The sequence below is a fragment of the Anas acuta genome, chromosome 1 (genome assembly GCF_963932015.1).
Source record: "Anas acuta chromosome 1, bAnaAcu1.1, whole genome shotgun sequence".
In the NCBI taxonomy this organism is placed as follows: domain Eukaryota; kingdom Metazoa; phylum Chordata; class Aves; order Anseriformes; family Anatidae; genus Anas; species Anas acuta.
The window spans coordinates 109,941,869-109,960,881 of NC_088979.1; the positions used below are offsets into that span (position 1 = coordinate 109,941,869).

At 36.9% G+C, this 19,013-nt stretch overlaps 1 protein-coding gene across 12 annotated transcripts in view; it reads right to left on the reverse strand.

Annotated features, from left to right (window-relative positions):
- Positions 1-417: 417 nt before the first annotated feature.
- Positions 418-19,013, reverse strand: part of EPHA6 (EPH receptor A6) — a 521,188-nt gene continuing 502,592 nt past the window's right edge. For all 12 annotated transcript variants that reach the window (XM_068692642.1, XM_068692557.1, XM_068692578.1 and 9 more), the window contains 3 exons: positions 16,385-16,578; positions 14,108-14,257; positions 418-11,476 (listed from right to left, as the gene is read on the reverse strand). In XM_068692642.1, the coding sequence (XP_068548743.1) occupies positions 11,362-11,476; positions 14,108-14,257; positions 16,385-16,578 (459 nt within the window). In that variant the 3' untranslated portion in view covers positions 418-11,361. The remainder of the gene's footprint in view (positions 11,477-14,107; positions 14,258-16,384; positions 16,579-19,013) is intronic.

The following is a 19,013-nucleotide window of genomic DNA, read 5'->3' on the forward strand; positions in this document are numbered from 1 at the left end:
AAAATTCAAATAGCTCGTGTTTCTTAAAAGGGGAGAGAGCTGTTTGGAACTTTTGATGTGTATAGTTTTTTCCTAATGTTATTAACTGTATGTGCCCTTTGAAAAGGTGTTTACCAGAGCATAAATGCTCAGTGGTAAGCACAGAGGAGGCCACTGTGATTAAGCATTCTTTTGCTCAAAACAAAACAAAACACCAAAAACACAACACCCTGAAGCATCTCAAGTGTTAGAACATATTGCCGGTCCATCTTTATTAGTACACCACCCTGTGTTAAGCAGCTGTTGTTTTTTGTTTTTTGTTTTTCCTCTTTTTTTCCTTTTTTTTTTTTTTTTTTTTGCATGATCATGTATGACAGGCTTCTCTGTGTATCATTATATTAGTAATCTAAGGCAAAACAAACACCATTAACTCAAAAATAACCACCAGTACTGTAACTTTTATTTGCTAATAAATATCTTAATAAACAGGCTTACCCCATCTGTAAGACCTGATAATGCCTCTTAGGAAATCATAGAAAAATAAAATACAATAATAATCAGTAACTTGTACTTTGTACAAAAATCTTATTATGTTGCTCAGCAGGTAGCTTTGCCAAACCCCATATTCTTTCTGTAAAGAGATGGCGTATGTAATGCAATTCACCTTAAAAACACCCTAATGTTGAGAGCTGAGCATTCTATTACACTATTAACTTGTAGGCATGCCAGCACGTGAAAATTTACATGGAACATCATATTATCATAGGAATAGAATTTTTAAAAATGATAACACCACTTTCAGTAAATAAATAACAACTTCACTTATGGAAATTCCCCTTGGGACTGCAGATCAGTATATTAAGCTTTTTATTTTGTGGCTACTCCTACAATATTGTTCTAAACCGGTTAAGAGACAGAAAGAAAAAAATGCGCTTGGAGTGTATTTGGGAGTTGTACTATAGGAAGAAAGTCATTCTGAGCAGTGAGGCAGTCCCAGGGGGAAAACAACTATACCAGCTATGAAATGTTCAGTCTCTCAGAATTAGTAGATCTTGCTGTGTGCAGTGCTACGCAAGTTCAGACTAATGAAGATATAACAGTGCCAAGGTTGCTTTTGTGTGAGATGAATGGTGAAGATTTAGTTACAGGTAGTTATCATTATTCAAATATATCTTGGTGAGAAGAAAAAAAGCAACTGCAAAACAAGTGTTAACAATCTGGGGTCTTCAAAGAAAAGGTGATTTTCAGAGCATTGATAGGGATATGAGATCTGGGCTGAGGCCACGGTTTGTCTGTAAAATAGTTTGCAAGTATTATGATTATACTGTTACTTTTGAAGCCATCTACCTTTAAAGTTTTGACATGGCTGTTTAGATATATAATCTAAAGTGTCTGTCATCAAATAGTTATTCATATATACACATACATTGATACATTTTATGGCTATGCTAGAACAGCAGACTATGAAGAGCAGTCATATTTAGTTGTGTACAATCTAATTTCACAGAAGAGACAGAGATTAAAACCTCTTTAATTCATATACATTTAAAACCAACACACAGAAATAGAGGCTATCCTGAGAAAACATACCATCCACATTATATTCCAAAAGAAAAAAAAAAAAAAAAGCTAGTATTTGAAAGGTAATAAAACATTTTTTTTTTTTCCGGCAAGTGATTTTTTTTTTAAATGATGAGAAAATTAAAACAATTAACTCCAACTTGATCAATGAAGGTTGCTTTGCTAGAAAATAAACCACTGCAATTCAGTAAATACGGTTCCACATGATCTTTTTAAGCCTTTTTTTCCTTGGTAAACTGCAGATGTGATCCTGGGGAGTGCAGAGTATCTGCTGTCATTACTGAAGTCAACAGGAGCTGTACCGCACATACCAAACAAGAGTGAGCCCCCTTTGTTAGCCTCTGGGTTTTCAATCGTGGCAGCACCATGTGTGACAAGACTGATACCATACGGGAATTTTGACATTGGACCCAAGGCTCCAGGTAAGAGCAACATATACTGAAGTTCTGACTAAATCCAGTTCCTTCACCAGAGTTAACAAAGAAACAACTTTTCCCACCCTTACCTGAAATAGCCCTCTACCTTGTGAAGAATGTTGGAAGAAATTGCTGCAAAAGAAATGGTATTAAAAATGATATACTGCCAATTCAAGCCAAACTGTTTCTTCTTCTGGCTGATACAGAATCATGGCCAAAAGTTTTAAAAATGTTTGTGTGCCACGTGTTAGGAATTTTAGAGTAGGAGGTTTTTCTTGAAATATGGAATTAACGCAAGAGTCCAGTAAACAGAACCACTAGGAGGACAATATTTATTTAATTTGCTACTGTGCCTTTCATTAACTGGCAAATCTCAAACCTTACACTGCAATGCACTAGGAGTATGAAACAGAGCTTATTCAAAGAGGAAAATAATCAGCTAGAACTGCTATTATGAAGAGGAGGTGATATTGTATAATGTGTTTTTAGGAAGAAAGAGACAAATCCTACAAATAAAGGTTGTATTCTCTGTAAGTTCTGTTTGATAGGGAGGGTAGCTTTATCCTGAATTTCAATCCAGGAGTTTGGGGGATTTTCTAAAGAAAAAACAAAACACAAAACATTTATATTATGTACTGCAGTATTTCTGTTAGATGTGTAGATCGTTTTAAATACTTATTCCAAACTCAGTGTTGGTAACCCATTCCAGGTAAAACAACAGTGTAGCAAACACTTTTTTTACCTTGCATGTGCCACTTTGAAGGTAACCATAATCTATTTCACCACATCGTTGAGGCAGCAGCATTGTCTTTTAAGGTCAGTTCACCCTCTTTCCCCCTATTAAGGCAGGCCATCCATTCCATGCAAATCTTTAGAAACCCTTGATCCAAAAGCTATTTCAGTTTGTTGATATCTTCTTATGGATTTAACTGATTTTGGATTATGCCCCGAATGACCAAGCTACATCTCAACTCAAAGCTCACAACAAAGAAATTAAAACTAGCAAAAAGTTTAGCAATGGATTTGAATGACAAGACAACATGTGTCCTAATAAATGTTGGTTCTCTAACAACAAATCAATTGTGATAGTAGTGGGATGCAGGAAGGAAGTATTTATTAGGAGAGCTGAATCCTACGTACTGTATGTGTAAGATAGGGCTTCATCCTAATGCCACTGGAGTCAGTAACAAAGTGATGAATTTTGGTCACAGCAAGACAGTGCCTATTGACACTGAAACATTTAACTCCTCACACAATTACACCATTGTCCCTGGGGTTACTCAATAAGGAAGTTTATTAAAATCCTTCATCAGAATGTGAAACACCTGGTGTTTTAGAGTAGAACCTTCCCAAGACAAAAATGTAATTGTGTAGTTCCATTTAGTAACTCAAATAATCTATAGATTTGAAACATTAAGTGTATGCCTCTCGACACCCCTCGTAAGGGGGTGTCGAGAGGCAGGAGACCTTTTCTCCATTAACACCAGCGACAGGACCTGCGGGAACGGGGTTAAGCTGAGGCAGGGGAAGTTTAGGCTTGACATCAGGAGGGGGTTCTTCACAGAGAGAGTGGTTGCACACTGGAACAGGCTCCCCAGGGAAGTGGTCACTGCACCGAGCCTGACTGAATTTAAGAAGAGATTGGACTGTGCGCTTAGTCACATGGTCTGAACTTTTGGGTAGACCTGTGCGGTGTCAAGAGTTGGACTTGATGATCCTTAAGGGTCCCTTCCAACTCAGGATATTCTATGATTCTATTATTCTATTTTTTGTCTTTTTTTTTTTTTTCCAGCTAATCCTATTGTACATAAAGAAATAGTAAGTAATACAAATCAAAGCATTCAGATTGCTAAAAACACTTGTTTAGCTTTTCCTTTTTGCCTCAGTCATTGTCAAGTGGAGTTCAGTCTACAAAAGAGAAAACTGAAAATTTGGTGTGTAAGCAATTATTAATTAGATATCAGTCCTCTGAAGAAAAATTAGTTCTTCAGTTATGTGTGTAGAAAAGAAAATTGTTGTTTACTGGAAGTTCTAATTTAAATTATGACAATTGTACCTTATTTATTTATTTATTTATTTATTTTCATAAGCTGGACCCTGGAAAACCAGCAAAGAGATTTTTTCTAATCACTGCTGTAGAGAACCATCAGAACGTTATGCTGTGATGATACTATGAAAATGTTCCCTATACAGACTCAGTGGGCACTTTTTCATAATTTACAACCAGAAGTAAATAGTTACATTACAATGCAGATTTCCCCCCAATTTGATTATCCAGGTCCTAGACTCGAGGTTACTTTCTAAACAACTTTCTAAACAACTGAGGCCCCAGGCAGCACACAGTTCATAATACAGACAGCTAGATTTCTTTGTGATTTGTGAGTTATCAGTCACAGGGTTTTGGCTTATCTACTGCTCAACATACATGCTGCTTAGCAGTTCTTCACTGAATTGTCAATAATGAGAAATATCGGTATAAAATATTTTATTAACAAATTTGTAATCAACTTGCTGATATGCATGTTAGAGATGAACATTCCCCAAAACTTGTATGAAGCAGTAGGTCCTCTGATAATATCAACAAATATGCTGGACTCCCAAGGAAACCGTATGTGTTCCTGAAGTTAAAGGACAAAATCACGTTATTTCATGCTGCCTTACAAATATTTTATAGGGGTTTGGATTTGCAAGCACTTTGTGCCTAACTCTTCATGTAAATAGTCCAATTCCTAATCAGCCTTCCTATATGAATTAAGCTGCACAAGCACTGAAATGTTTACAGATTCATGAGTTTCTGAATATGGCATGGTACATACATTATTTCTGGGACACACATATAGTTACTAACTACTCAAGTACTAAGACGCTTAGACATTGGTAAAAAATTTAGACATGGACAAAGCAGAACAACTGTGAAAGCTTGAAATGATTTTGAGACTGAACTCATTAATGTATTTTCCATATCTTCAATGTCATAAATTTGCATTTTTTATTTCAGTTTAATTGCAAAGATATGAAAAATCAGATAATATGCTAAAACTTTCTGGAAGAGAGATGTACGTGGGAAATTACTGCAGCAAAGAAAGGTAAGAGATACTGATACGGAATATTCAAAGAAACATACAAATAGATTTCACTATGTGAATGTGAACTGGTGTTATTTCACATATAAAAGGTGGAATTTTTTTTTAATCTACTCATTTTTTAGCCTCATGTTCTTTCATTAAGAATTTTCTGTTCCTTTCTAAAGTTCAACACATCTTTTTATAGTATACATTGGCATATTATTACTCATATTCCTTTTAAGATTTCCTTCATTTTAACCTCAGTAGAATCTAAAAATGGCTACTTAAAAGAAAATCACTTAAATACTGTTTAAACTCTTTGGTGACTTCAGCAGAGGGACTCAACTTTTTTATAGCATGGACAACATCTTACTAAGGATGTCAGCTGATGGACACCTCTTTTCCCCTTTATGACTGTTGATAATTTCTGCAGTAATTAGTTGCATGGAAAAGAATCAGTAGAAAAAGATTCAATGTGGTAGTGGCAGAAGGGTCAGCATCAGGTGACCAGACAGTTTTCTGTAAACTAGTTTGAGTAAAGATTTTTTTTTTCTTTATTCCTATGGAGGAAAAGAGAGGCTGTCCATTTCCAGAAAACAAGCCAAGGAAGTTTGGGAGGTACTAGGCAAATAGAGTGCACGCTGCTTAAAATTTTAAAAGCCAATGGAGCAGGTCAACTCCATTATCATTATTGGGAGCTATGTAATTAAGTTGTATATGCTTGAAAAATCTCAGACATTATGATATACATATTTACAATTCTTTATGTACATATCCACACATTTTTTATATCCATTACGTGCTCAACATACCCTAGTCCATAATCTGAGAATCTATATACAACCATAGCACTCATGGATGAGCAGCGTGTGCTACTAAATATGGTATATGATGGCAGAAGATATTTGTGAACTCTGAATACATGGAACTGTCTTGTGCAAGTTTTTTTTTTTTTTTTTTTTAGAGTTCCTTGGCACAATATGGACAGTTCTTTTTCGCCATGTTCTAGGCTTTTTCCTTTTTTCCTTTTCAGTGCTGATTCATTTGTCTCTCCAGGAGATTTCAAAATCACTGTCATACTGTGTTAGCTCAGCCTAACAGATCTTTCTCTTACTCTCAAAATATTACAATAGTACTGTTAACAAAGGAAGAAAAATAGATTATCTTTGCCATTTATTCAGGAAAGATCAATTACAGTTGGTGAGCAAGGGTATTCTTGAAGAAAACAGTTTAACAGAACACAGTGCTCTTCAACCATGGGCAAATGCTATGATAAATGAAGTATCTCTATTTTAATACTTTTCCTAGAAGGTGCAATAGACTAAAGCCTTTTTACGGTTATTCTGGCTTTTGTTACTCTAAGAGATGTGTTGGACTGAATTAGAAGTGAGCCCTCCTTCCCCTTACATGCAGAACATATGCTGAGACAGACAGCCCATGAAGGAGTAGTTACAGGTATCCCGTGTTCATAAAGAGAAATTCTCGGCTGCCTGGATGTTCCCTGCAGAATCACTTCATCCGCTGAGTTGCAATACCTAAATACAGGCTTAAATTTGCAGTGGGGCCAGCTCAAATTCAGTGACTGGCCTTCACTACAAGTTAAAGTACATTCTATGCTGCTTTACCTTGGTGTTTGACACAGTCCCATGGGGTTGTTCTAACATCAAAATTGCTGTGGTAAATACACTCTTATTAGGCACCTCCACAGTCCCAGCTGTTCCACATAGTAAATCTGCTGCATCTGAATAAAGGGCATCTGTACATTACTTATGACACACATTTGGGCCATGCATCAATCTACATTGAAAATGAATTTAATCGAGCCCATGCTTAGGTTTATCATATCAATAAAAATGGAAAATGGATAGTCAGTCTTAAATTACAAAAAACAAAGTACTGTTGTCTATGAGTCCCATATCAGAATAAACTAGCTAATACTTAATACAACTTCAGATGCAGAATGCTTTGTCAAGAGCAATTAAGTTATTTGAATTCATTGTTTACCGTACTGTTTGCAGTTACAGGATTGCCTGATCCTGATGTATTAAACCACAGCATGCACCTAAGCTTTTATTAGACAGGTACTGAATTTATATTCATGGGAAACAAAAAGGTTACTTAGGTTTAAGAAAAATTTAAATTACATGGCTCAATTCTCTCCCATAGAGTCCCATTGCTTCTCAGTAATTCCAAAGAGTATGCAAACAGCTCATGGGCAAAGTCTACTAAATCTGCTGTTATTTGTTTAATTTTAACACCAGCATTACAGATGAGGTCCTCTCTTTTTCAAAGGTTCAGCACAAGGACTAAATACAGTCAATGCATGAGATTCATCTGACTAAACACAGATGCCTGTATATGAGCTAGTCATTCTGGTCTCAGGTGCTTCTCTGGCACAATTCACCTCACCCAAAAGTAAATAACTACGTTTGTCAGATGACATTTTCAGTATGTGAATACTACAAGGCCCATCTCTCTTCATTAAAATGGAACCTCAGATGAGTAGCTCAAATGCAGACCTCCAAAATTAGGTGGTAACAATTCCCCTCAACAGGTCCCAGGGCTCTGACTGACACATGAAGATGGCCTGAGTAAGGATGACTGGCATGGTTTCCATGTTAGATGACTGCCCCTCTAGGCTACATGAACATTCAAGTTTCTTGTCAGTCAAATTTGGAAGCACTGTGGCTGGCATGTGATGGACAGCTGGGGCCGTGCCCTCATTGACCAAGAGACGCTAATCTAGTTCTCCTGTTCAGCAGTCAAGGCCCTCACTTAAGCTATCTTTTGTAGGCTTAAGTGGTACACAGGTAGTGGTAACAGTACAAATAGATGGAGTTTGTTCTTGATAAATATCAGATCTGTGAGAAAAACCTACACATGGATATTATTTTATAATTAGAAATAACTAACTTGGAACTATTTCCTTATGTCCACATTTGGCACCTCCTCCCCCCGCTTCCCTTTTTAAATTTTTTTGGGCTTGCACATCATGAACATTTTATTTTGTGAAACTTCAACAAGTACTTTTAGTCATGAAGCACTATGCAACGTTGGCCAGATTTTCAAAACCAGCATACTAGATTTGCTTGAATTTGTTAAGTTTAAACTGTAACTGCACACTGCAATATGCAGGATAACTAAATAGAGTAATATTCACCTGAAGAAAGTATCCCCTTCAAAAAAAAAAAAAAAAAAAGTAACTTTAATTTCACATATACATTTGTGGCTTACACAGGATTGGGCTCACATTTGAGAAACACCACCTGTTTTTTTTTTCTTGGATTTTTTCGTTTGCCTTTGTTTTTAAATGAACAAAAAGACACTTAGACATAATAACATAATAGTAGCACTTCTCTTTGTGCTGGATAACACGGAAGAGTAGGCTTGAAAGCATAAAAAGAGCGAATAAAATATTTCCAAAATGGAGCAAATGTAAATCTGATCAAAGTAACTACTATAAAAGTGTCATATTGCACCTCCACAACAACAGAAACAAAAGCTGTATGAACCCACAAAATCCTGGATGTACAATGTTTGTAATAAGTCTCCTCACCAAAAGAATCCCTTCTTTCCTTTCTGGTTACCCAAACTCTTGTTTATATAAAAAATATATCTGATTAATAAATGCTTTTATATTGTTATTATATTTTTTTTTCTATTGAAAATATATTTTCAGTAGTGTGATAAGTTTGGAAATTAATTTCCATGAAATATATCCAGGTTGCGTGCATGCAGCATACTGCTTTGCATACACACAACCAGGAATGAATAAATGTGCAAAGGAGAATTTAAAAGTGCATGCATATGGTCTGCATTAATTATGAGTAATTTTGAAACCCCATTGACAAATAACAGAATCATACCTCCTCAGTAATACGTTTACATGTGAGAGAGGCTCCTTCCATAGATGTCACGTTGTTGGCCATGAAAGCAATGACAAGTAAAATGGCAAACAGTAAGAAAGGGAAAAAAAAAAAAACAACAATAAGAAAGGAAAAAAAGAATATGAAAGGAAAAGCGAGTTTTAGATTACTCTGTAATGTTACTGTTTTTTAAAAGGTTTCAGGTAAGTATGATTTTCTTTCTGTAAGGGAACCCTTAATAACAACAACACAAAAATTCAAACGTAGAATTGGGGCAGAATTTTTCAAGTGACAGCCACAGATAAGAACAATTTTTTTTTTCTCCATTAAAGGCCTGTGATCCTGCAAAACACACATGCTAGTACAGTCCTACTGAGGTCAGTGGGACTACTCATGCTGATAAAATTACCTTTGTGGCCAGTATAAGACTGGTAGTGCCCTTCTCTAAAACATGTTTACCAAGTTGGCATTGTAGAACACTGGTGAATCCTTATCTTTAGAAAACTTGTTCCTCAGTTAAATCTATTTATTTTATTTTATTTTAATGGAAGAAAGGAAGATTTACTCAGTTCACTATTGTTATCCCATGTAAATTAAGGAAGTTATTCCAAAACAAAGTAACAACAGTGAATCAGGCCTAGCACGTCCTACTCCGTGAACCAGTTGGAAGCATAATCTTTTCTGAGTTGCTTTCTGCTTTTCCTTCTTGCTACTGGTATATATCAGCAGCCTTTTTCAAGAGTCAGGAAATACAATTTGATTTACAATCTGTAAATTAAGCAGTAAATATTATTATGATTGCATAAAGTAGTTAGTTCATTTTGATTTACATATATATTATTACTAATTACTCAAATGCACAATTTAACTGAAAATTTGTAATGCTTAAGTATATCGAAATGCCACATAACTTAAGAATGTCCTCCAAACCATGTACAAATTAACAAAAGCATCTGCACTCCATTTACATGTGACATGCATGTAGATCTGTGTGTGACTTCTCCAGCTTGCAGACATGTGCTCATGTCCCAGGCTCTTACTAGCACGTATCCCATGCAAAATTTTGGAAACGTAGCCCAGCACGAGTGTGTTAATTGTCTGATTAAAACATGAAATCTGTAATTCTTAGAGAGGTACAAATATTATGTTAGGCCTTTGCAGCCATTTTCTTGCATGTAAATATGGCTATTGAAGAGTTCTAAAGGTAATTATCTTCGATGTCATTTAGGTATTTGTACTAAATGAAGATCTGGTCTGTGGTAACCAGAACTCCATTTCAGCAGAGTCCGCTTTTCACTTCTAAAAGCAGTTAGAAGTAGACTCAAGGCAACATATTATTACACTGCTGTCCTATGTCTCCTTTTCTGCCTACGTACAATATAATCAAATACCACAAAGTGTAACTTCCAGCATTAGCCTGTGGCTGTACCACTGCCCTCTGTTGGATGATGCTACAGCTGATCTGCTCCTATGGGATAAGGCATATTGCCCCACTGATGGCTGACCCTCTAAGGTCTACTGCCATGTTGAGTTCAAGTTGTGGAGGCCTGCATTTTTGGAACAGAAAACTTTCTGAAGTCTATGTGGCCACAACATAGCTGAAAAACATGCTTTACATGTGGTTATGGAAATACTACAATCAGTTTTCTGGTGACAATTTGCCACAGAGTAGAAGCAAATGCTGAGTATTAAAAAAGGTTTAGGGTGGTGAAGAATACAAAAGATGAATAAATTTTCCAACCTAATCTAAAATTTAAAGCATAAAAAGTGTCGAGTGCTAAAGTAATTCAGAATCAAGGACCTGAAGATTTCAGGCAGATTTCTCTCACTATCCTCCCAATTATCTACACAATGAAAACTCGCTATATAAAATCATCAGTCATTTCTGCAAACAATACTAGCATTTTGAGGCACCGGCTTACCAGCATTTAAACTATTATAAAGTAATATAACGATAAGACCCATACATTTGGATTTAATTAAGAGATAAAATAAGAGATAAATAAATATTTATGTGAAACTTCTTGATTGCACATTTGGTATTGGAAGTTACATGGTCACAGAACATGAAAGAAGTCAAATACGTTTTGATCTACCAGCAAACTCTAAATACATCGATAAAGAAGCCACACCAGGCCAAATAGATTACTACTTTCAAGTGAGTTCATGAAAGTTTCCCAAATACTGTTATACAAAGTTACACATCCATGCTGAGTTATTCATCAATGTGTAGCAAGAGTCTTGCAGTAGGCCAGGATTTTATTGGCAGATAACTGACGGAGGAACTATGCAGTGTGATTAAAAATTCCAGTTTGGAAGCATTAACATAGAAGTACTTTTAGAGTCTAACCAGGAGACTGCAGTTCTTGAAGTTGGGAAGAGCAGAAGGGAAGAATGAGAATATTTTCCATTTTAGAAATGCTGAGGCACAAAACACAGTTGATTCCAGTACTTTCATACATGAAATCCTTTCTCCTGTATGTGCATCATGTGTAACCGCAAAGTCTGTAAACTGCTGACTATTCGTCTCTGGTGTCCAATGAGTACAACTCCAATTCTTCTAATGTCACTGCAAGATAAAAAGTTTCATCTTGGATGCAAGTATATAAAAACTCTTGTCCCCAAAGAATATAAACATAGGACAAGTTGCTCTGCTTAAGGACAGTTTACTTTCCTGAGTGACAAACAAGGGACAAACAAGAATGCTGCAGATGTTCAAGTTTTCTGCATTTGTCAATTCCATATTAAAAGGAAAAAAAAAAAAAGTGCCATTTAAGAATTTCCCTCCTAGTTTTCTTTCATCTCATCCACCCTCCATCCCAGAGCAGGTGGCACACCTGCAGAGCCTGACTGTCGGGAATGAAGTCACCAGCCCTTAGCATCCAGCACAAGCCACCAGTTTGGCTGTCATCTAAACACCACCTGCAATACACTGAGAAAGATTACAGAGGTAGTGAGGGCAGGAAGCTCCAGTTATGCCCTGTCAATTGTACTAACCCCACAATTGGACATGGCATTGACATTGCATGTTTACGTATTCTCAAACATTGTTTTACAATTATAGCTAGTAAAGGATCTCATGGGTTGAGGCATGACCCTTATGAGTTTCACATTTGCAGTTCAAGATACCTGGCTCTATCCTGCAGATGAAGAGCCACTAGATAGCAGAAACTATTATGTACTTAGCCTTAACATCCACATGGGGGATAATATACAACACTTAAGATCAGCAGGGACTATGCAAAAAATATTGAGCATCGTAGAAGCCTAAAAGAAGCAGCAAGGAGAATAAACCTTTGCAGGTGGGGTGGTGGTTAGAAATGCAGGAACAATGCATAGCATGTATCAAGAAAGGCCTAATAAAACTCAGAAAGAAGGTAGCAGGCTAAGGGTCAGAAAGGTTATCTGAAGAAAGAAGGAATCCTTCATATATCTGAAGTGTTATCTGAAAGAGGAAAGTAGAAAGGATGATAACCTTAAACAGATTATCAGTAAAAACACCGCAAGGCAGACAAAATAGAGCTTGAGGAACAACCAGCCAAAGGCACTTAAAAATAAAGCTCATAATAAAACTTTCTGTAAACTCATGGAGTAAAAGAAGCCAGTCAGCATGTCCGTAGAGTCTAATTTTAATTGGGGTATAAAAGAGCACTGGAAGACTGGCTACTAAACTATTATTTGTGTTGACGTTACCGTGGAAGAGATTGACTCACAGAGCCAGTTATGGGGGACTTGCCAGAGGACCTGTCTGAAGTAGAAGTGACTACCAGAAACATTATGGGACAAACTGAAAAAAAAACAAGCAGCATCTTCAGAACAAGACTGTACTTAGTCAAGAGTTTTAAAGCATCTCAAGGATAAAATAGTGTAAATACTGATAGGGATGTGAGAGAGAGAGATATCAGCTCATTCCATTTGCTTAAACATTTCTTCGTGCCTGAGGCGTGGAGAGTGGTGACAGACAAAATAAAAAGCTTCCAGAGGAGGTCTGAGGAACTGCAGACTTGTGAACCTGTAGTCATTAAAGGGAAGAATAGAAACTATAATAAGGAATAAAATTAGTAGATGCTTGGATAAATGATTTACTTGAAGAGTCGCTATGGCTTTTGCAAAGAAAAGTCCTGTTTTATAAAGTTAATTGCTTCCTATGGAGGAGTCAGCATGCATATGGATGAAGGTGATCCACTTGATACACTCTACTTGGATTTCCAAAAGGAATTAGAGAAAGTTCCTCATCAAAAGTTTATAGAGAAAATGAGCTATGTCATAAGAAAGTCTTCCCATGAATAAATAACTGGTTAAAAGATAGGAGGTTAAGAGCAAATTGTCAGTTTTTACAATGGAGTCATCAGTGAAAATCTGCAGGGACCTATGCTGGGATAATGATGAACATTACCGCTCGACAAATTGGTAAATGGTCTGGAAAAACAGGTGAGCAAAGAGGTGAAAAAGTCAGTTGCTGAGACTGAATTATTCAAGGTAGCCAGGGAAAGGGCCAGCTGTGAAGGGTTCTAGAAAGATCTTCTAAGACTGACTGTGCTATAAAACAGTAGATGAAATTCTGTGTAGGTGAACATGAAGTGATACACATGGTAAAAAACCAGTTCTAACTTCATGTGTAAAATTCCTGAATCTAAACTGACAATTACCATTGTTAACACAGGTAAGTCCCAGCGTCATATAAAAGATCAGGAATGAATGCAAAGGGAATGGAGAGCAACACAGCTCTCATAGCAATATCATTATACTTCCATATTAATCCATAGTTTGTCCAAATCCGTGTTTTCATTTAAAAAATGTAATGAAATTGAAAGTGGCTGAAAAAGGCAGAAAGGTATGGAACAAATTCCATGTGAAGAATCACTTGGGCTTGACAATGTTCACAGCAAAGAAAGAAAACATTTTGCCACTGATTCTAGTGCTCTACATCAAAACTGATTACCCAGGAAACATTTAAGGATGCTCATTGCCTAAGCTTTGCTAGTGTGTGGCATGGTCAGAGAATGAACCTCCCATTATCTAATCATACCTTTATCTTTCATTGTTTTGGTAAAAGCTGTATTTATCTTTATTTGTCTTTTACTAGGTTAGGTATGAAAGGAAATGAAAGCAGTATTCCACACATCACAATAATTATGTCACTGCAGCAGCCAGACAAATTCAGATTAGTCACTACAGGAACAGTAGATTACATACTTACTCAATGCTCATTCTTGAAACCATATCCAAAGTTGTGAAACCTGCTGCCATGAAGTTATTTTTATACTGACCCATTTTTATGGAGTCCAGCCAATCACTAACTGAAACAAACAAAGGATATTCTGGAACTTCACCAGGTGAATCTGGCATTCTGTAGAAACAAAACGCAAAGGTCACCAAACCAATATAAAATATGATGCTTGGTTTACTCAGGTAGACATTATTTTTAATAAAAGGCAGAAAGAATGAATGGGAACCCTGAGATGTAAAGGTCAGTTCTTAACTGAGGTTTTCTTTAACCCCTTGTCTAAAGCTTACAAATCATGTTAGTGTGCGCTTCTTAAACAATACATTTTTTGGAAAGCACTGCAACTTAGTAACAAAAAGGAACATACCTATGCCACTGTTCTTATTGTTACTACAGTGTTTGTTTGCAATTCTTACATGTTCAGGATGGTAATTGTTTGTAAATACAGTAGCTGAAGTAGGGAGAAAACAAAATTTAATGTGAGATGCAATTTAATAATATTAACATACAGCAAGATGATTTTTACATTTTTCTGTAAGGTTATACTAATGGCTCCTTATTGCTATACCATTACGCAATGTGAACACTGTAGCAGCTACAAAACTAAACCTAAAAAAGCAAGAATATTTTATATCTTTGCTTTTACACAGAACTATATAGCGTAGCAAATAAAAATGAAGGAGCTAATTTAGTTGAGTTTCTGTTTTGCTTCTTTTCCCTGTTGCAACTGAAATGGAAAGATGGAAAAAAAAAAACAATCAGGGGACATGTATTTCCCATAGTTCACTGTGCACCATGCTGGTGAGGGCTCAAAACTTCCACAGACCTTGTACGTTTTGTGTGGAGAAACTGTAGCAACAGAATGCAAAAAAAAACATACAGCTATGTATAAAAGCTTCATAGTAGCCTTTAGAAGGAAGATATACTTTATTCTCTCTCTCTCTCTCTCTCTCTATATATATATTTTTCTGCTAAAGCCAACTAACGTCGAGTGATGGAATATAACTTACATATAAAGTAGGAGGCAGCACACCCTAGTACCTTAATGTGGAGTTTCAACCACACATCTGAATACATTAAATGCATGGATTTTCATTCATATCATCAGAATTATGCAGAGAGAAAATCTGGAGAACCCTGTCAGAACCCAAGTCTTAAAATGTGAGAACCTTACGTAACATTTTAAAAAAAATAAGAAATGCATCACTCTGATGCTAAATGAAGTGACCCATGTACAAGTATCAAGCGATATGTATACATTTACACGCACACACACATATACGTAAAGCAACAGGCCACTAAATCTTGTGCATGGACATTAAATTCCACAAGCCACTCTAGTCTGTGGTAGGTGGAATGGCTGTAGCCTACAAGGTATTCCTAGAAACCACTCCCTTCATAGCACGATACCAACCTCAGTCTTTTCCCTATCTCTCATCCCTTCTCCAAACACTATCACGAATCTTTTATGCCACTGAGGGTTTTAGCAAGACTCACCTGGGCACTGAGAATCCCTTATAAGCCCAGGGGATCTCCGAGAAAAGACATTTATCTTAAGGCGTATTTCAGATACTGAGGTCAGTGAGGCTGCCTGTAAGTTCACTCATTTCAGCTGCTACCCAGGCACAGATTAGATTACTAAACTTGCAAAAGCTGAAAAGTGTTCAGCTATGGCTTTTCCTCTCCTGTGGTTGCATTCGTTTGTGTAATGATTACCAGAAAAAGCTTTGGACAACACTATCATAAATTTGCTGTGCAATGGTAACAGTCTAATCTCTGTTTGGTCACCAGTGCCATTCTTCTGCAGGTAAGTTTCTGCAAGAAGTTACTCCAAGGCACTTCAGAAACTGCTCGAGCACTGTCAGATGGAGGCAGAGGGTACTAAATGGAGAAGGAAAAAAACAAAAAACAAACAACAAACAAACCTACAACGAGAAAAACACTTAGGAAAAGCACCAAAAAAATGAACAAAAACTCCCAAAGATTAAAGATAGAAAGTGAACAGAGCTCATAAAAATAAAAGAAAGAAAATTGCCCAATGTGATTTTCATGGCTTGAGAAAAAAGTCCTTTTGCAACAGTGCATCAAGAATGAAACAAATCTCAGAAGGGGCTCAAAATTATTTGAAACCCTCATAACACTGTCAATTCAGAACTTTGCCGCTCTCTCCCACTCCTACCTCATACTCTAAAACATCTGATGATGGCCACCATGGCATATTCAAGGGGAAAGTGCTGAAAAGGTTCTTACACAAGTACATCCTCCACTAGGGTATGAAGGGTGCTTGGATTGCGAATCAGTTTGTCTAGGAAGCTGACGATATCACTAAATTTTGGACGGTGGTTCCTCTCCTTTTGCCAGCAGTGAAGCATTAGTTGGTGAAGAGAAGCTGGGCAGCCCATGGGAGCCGGAAGCCTGTAACCTTCTTCAATGGACAGGATAACCTGAAGAAATACAATGTATATGATTACAGGGCATTACAGTTAAATGCTGAAGAGACCGTAAAATTGAAAATTAGAAACCAGTGATAACACTTAAGGGTACAGCCACCTTTGCTTTATGCATTGCTGGAGCTTCACTCAGAAAATCAAGGCTAGCAGGAGTGTGACTGATGCTCTCTGTAGGTGGGCTCAAACGGAGCATCAGTCACAAAAGTACATCCCATGATGCATGTGAAATATTTTTTTGGGATACGAGTGGGCTCTTTTTTAGACTCTGACCACCCAAGAAAGGAGGGGGAAAGAACATCACTTGTCTTTTTCTTCCACCTGATGGTTGATGTTGTACTGAATGGAGTCATAGGGCCATAAAACTAACCTCAAATTGCCTTTGCATACTGGGATGCTCTAATATTTGCATCCTGACAACATGTTGCACTACAAATGCACATTGGAGCATCCCACAAATTTGCTTGCTGATCATATACTTCTACTGACCTTAGAGTACAACTAATTCAGTCAACGTCTCACACAGAGTTACAGCAAAGCACAACATTATTTTGCACAGCCTTTCTCAAAAAACCTGAACATCTAAGCTGTTTACAATAAATAAAATAAAACAAAACAAGATAAAATAAAAATAATATAAAATTCTGGTTTATATTGTATACCCTAAAGTACGTAAAACTTTCAGATTCAGTAGATGTGGGAAAACATTGGATTTAGAAAGAAACTGATTTGATGTTATAGATAAAGGACATGCATGAAAAATTACATTTGATTGGAAGCTTATTTTTGGTAACACTGATAATAAATAATATTGTCTGAAATGACACTAACAGCATGATAGAAGTAGCAAAACTAGCTAAGGTCCATGAAAATTTGGCAGGATTTTCTATGTAAGTTTGAAAACCAAGAGGAAAGCTCACTAGATTCTGCAATGAATGATGGTAGCAGTGGGGATGTTGACAGAAATGACAGAATTGTGCTTTCTTGTATGTAAAAGAATGGAAAGATAATATACAGTTGATCAAAAACAAAGCTAGGAAAAAAGCAACCCTACCACACACATATAATCCTTCCACAGAAAAATCCAAGTAATGCTAAATGTTCTTTAAAGTACACCTGACTGTACACAATATTTATAATAATACAGCACACTTAGGAGAAACATACCTACTGCATTTATACCCACTCTGCTTTAAGGAGACATTTATCATTTTCACGCAGATGTATGTACATGCTGCAGACATATTAATGCAGCTGGAAGGGGGTACATTAAGCTATTTACAACAAATCAATGTTTTATAGCACTAGCTGTAGCTTCAATATATTCAGTCTCATTATCCTGGAATATATCCTCCTTTTTTTTTTTTTTTTTTAATTCTGAATTAATGTTGTTGGCTCTGTTTAGCAATGCCTAATGCTTATGCTGCAAGCATTATGCAAATAAATAACAGTAATGAAGCCACATTAGGACCTCAGCTCCCCTTTATGGCATGGCAGGGAACGGAACAAGAATCTTGTTACTGTACACAGCGGGGTGCCTGGGTTTTCTAAAATGAGGTGACTTGATCCTACAGTATACAGCCCCCTTGTACCCTGGCAGAAACACATATGCATGAAAAATGTGTTTCAACACCACGGGGAATTGGATTTCTATGAGTAAGTTTCAAAGCCATCAGTGGCAGCACTGAGGAGGACAGGCCACTCAAAAGGCAGTATAATTTGCCATGGAGATCTCTGAGTTTTATGCACCTGTGAGTACCGACAGGTCGCATGCATACAGATGGGGCTAGCCACGCACATATGGCCGTGACATCTACCGGTAAATTATAGGTCAGTATGGTAACACTTCCACCTGCCTTCCTGGATACTTATCTCCCTGGGATTTACTTCAACACTCCAAAGTCTGGGTTGCCAAAACGGCTGCTCCCAGAAAAAAATACCATCAGGCTACCATCCAAGCCCTTGCCTCCTTACCACGGAATATGCTCTCAGACGCTCCTGTTACAGACTCGGGGTGGGTGAAATTCAATCCCCCATGCACGAAATGTTATTCACAAAACTGCCAATAATCTAGTATCTCGAGCAGTCTGTCAGACGTGGCTTCATAAAACCTAGGTGCTTATTATACTACAGGGTATAGCTGAGGTGTTACTTGTCATTGAAGCTGCAATCTTCCACAGCCCAGAAATGCAGATATCATAGTCTTTACATTTAACTCTACCCATTGCAAATGATGAATTTCTGACATGTTTTCTGTTTTTAAGGGAGAGGAAAAGCTTCTCTTCTTTTATTGGACATATAGCATTTGCTTGACACAACAATAGAGAGCTGAAGAGGTTTTTCTGAAATAAATTATTCAGGAAAAAAGCAAATGCAGCCACAATTTTGCAGACATTATATTTTCTCTGACACACTCTATTTCATGATGTCTT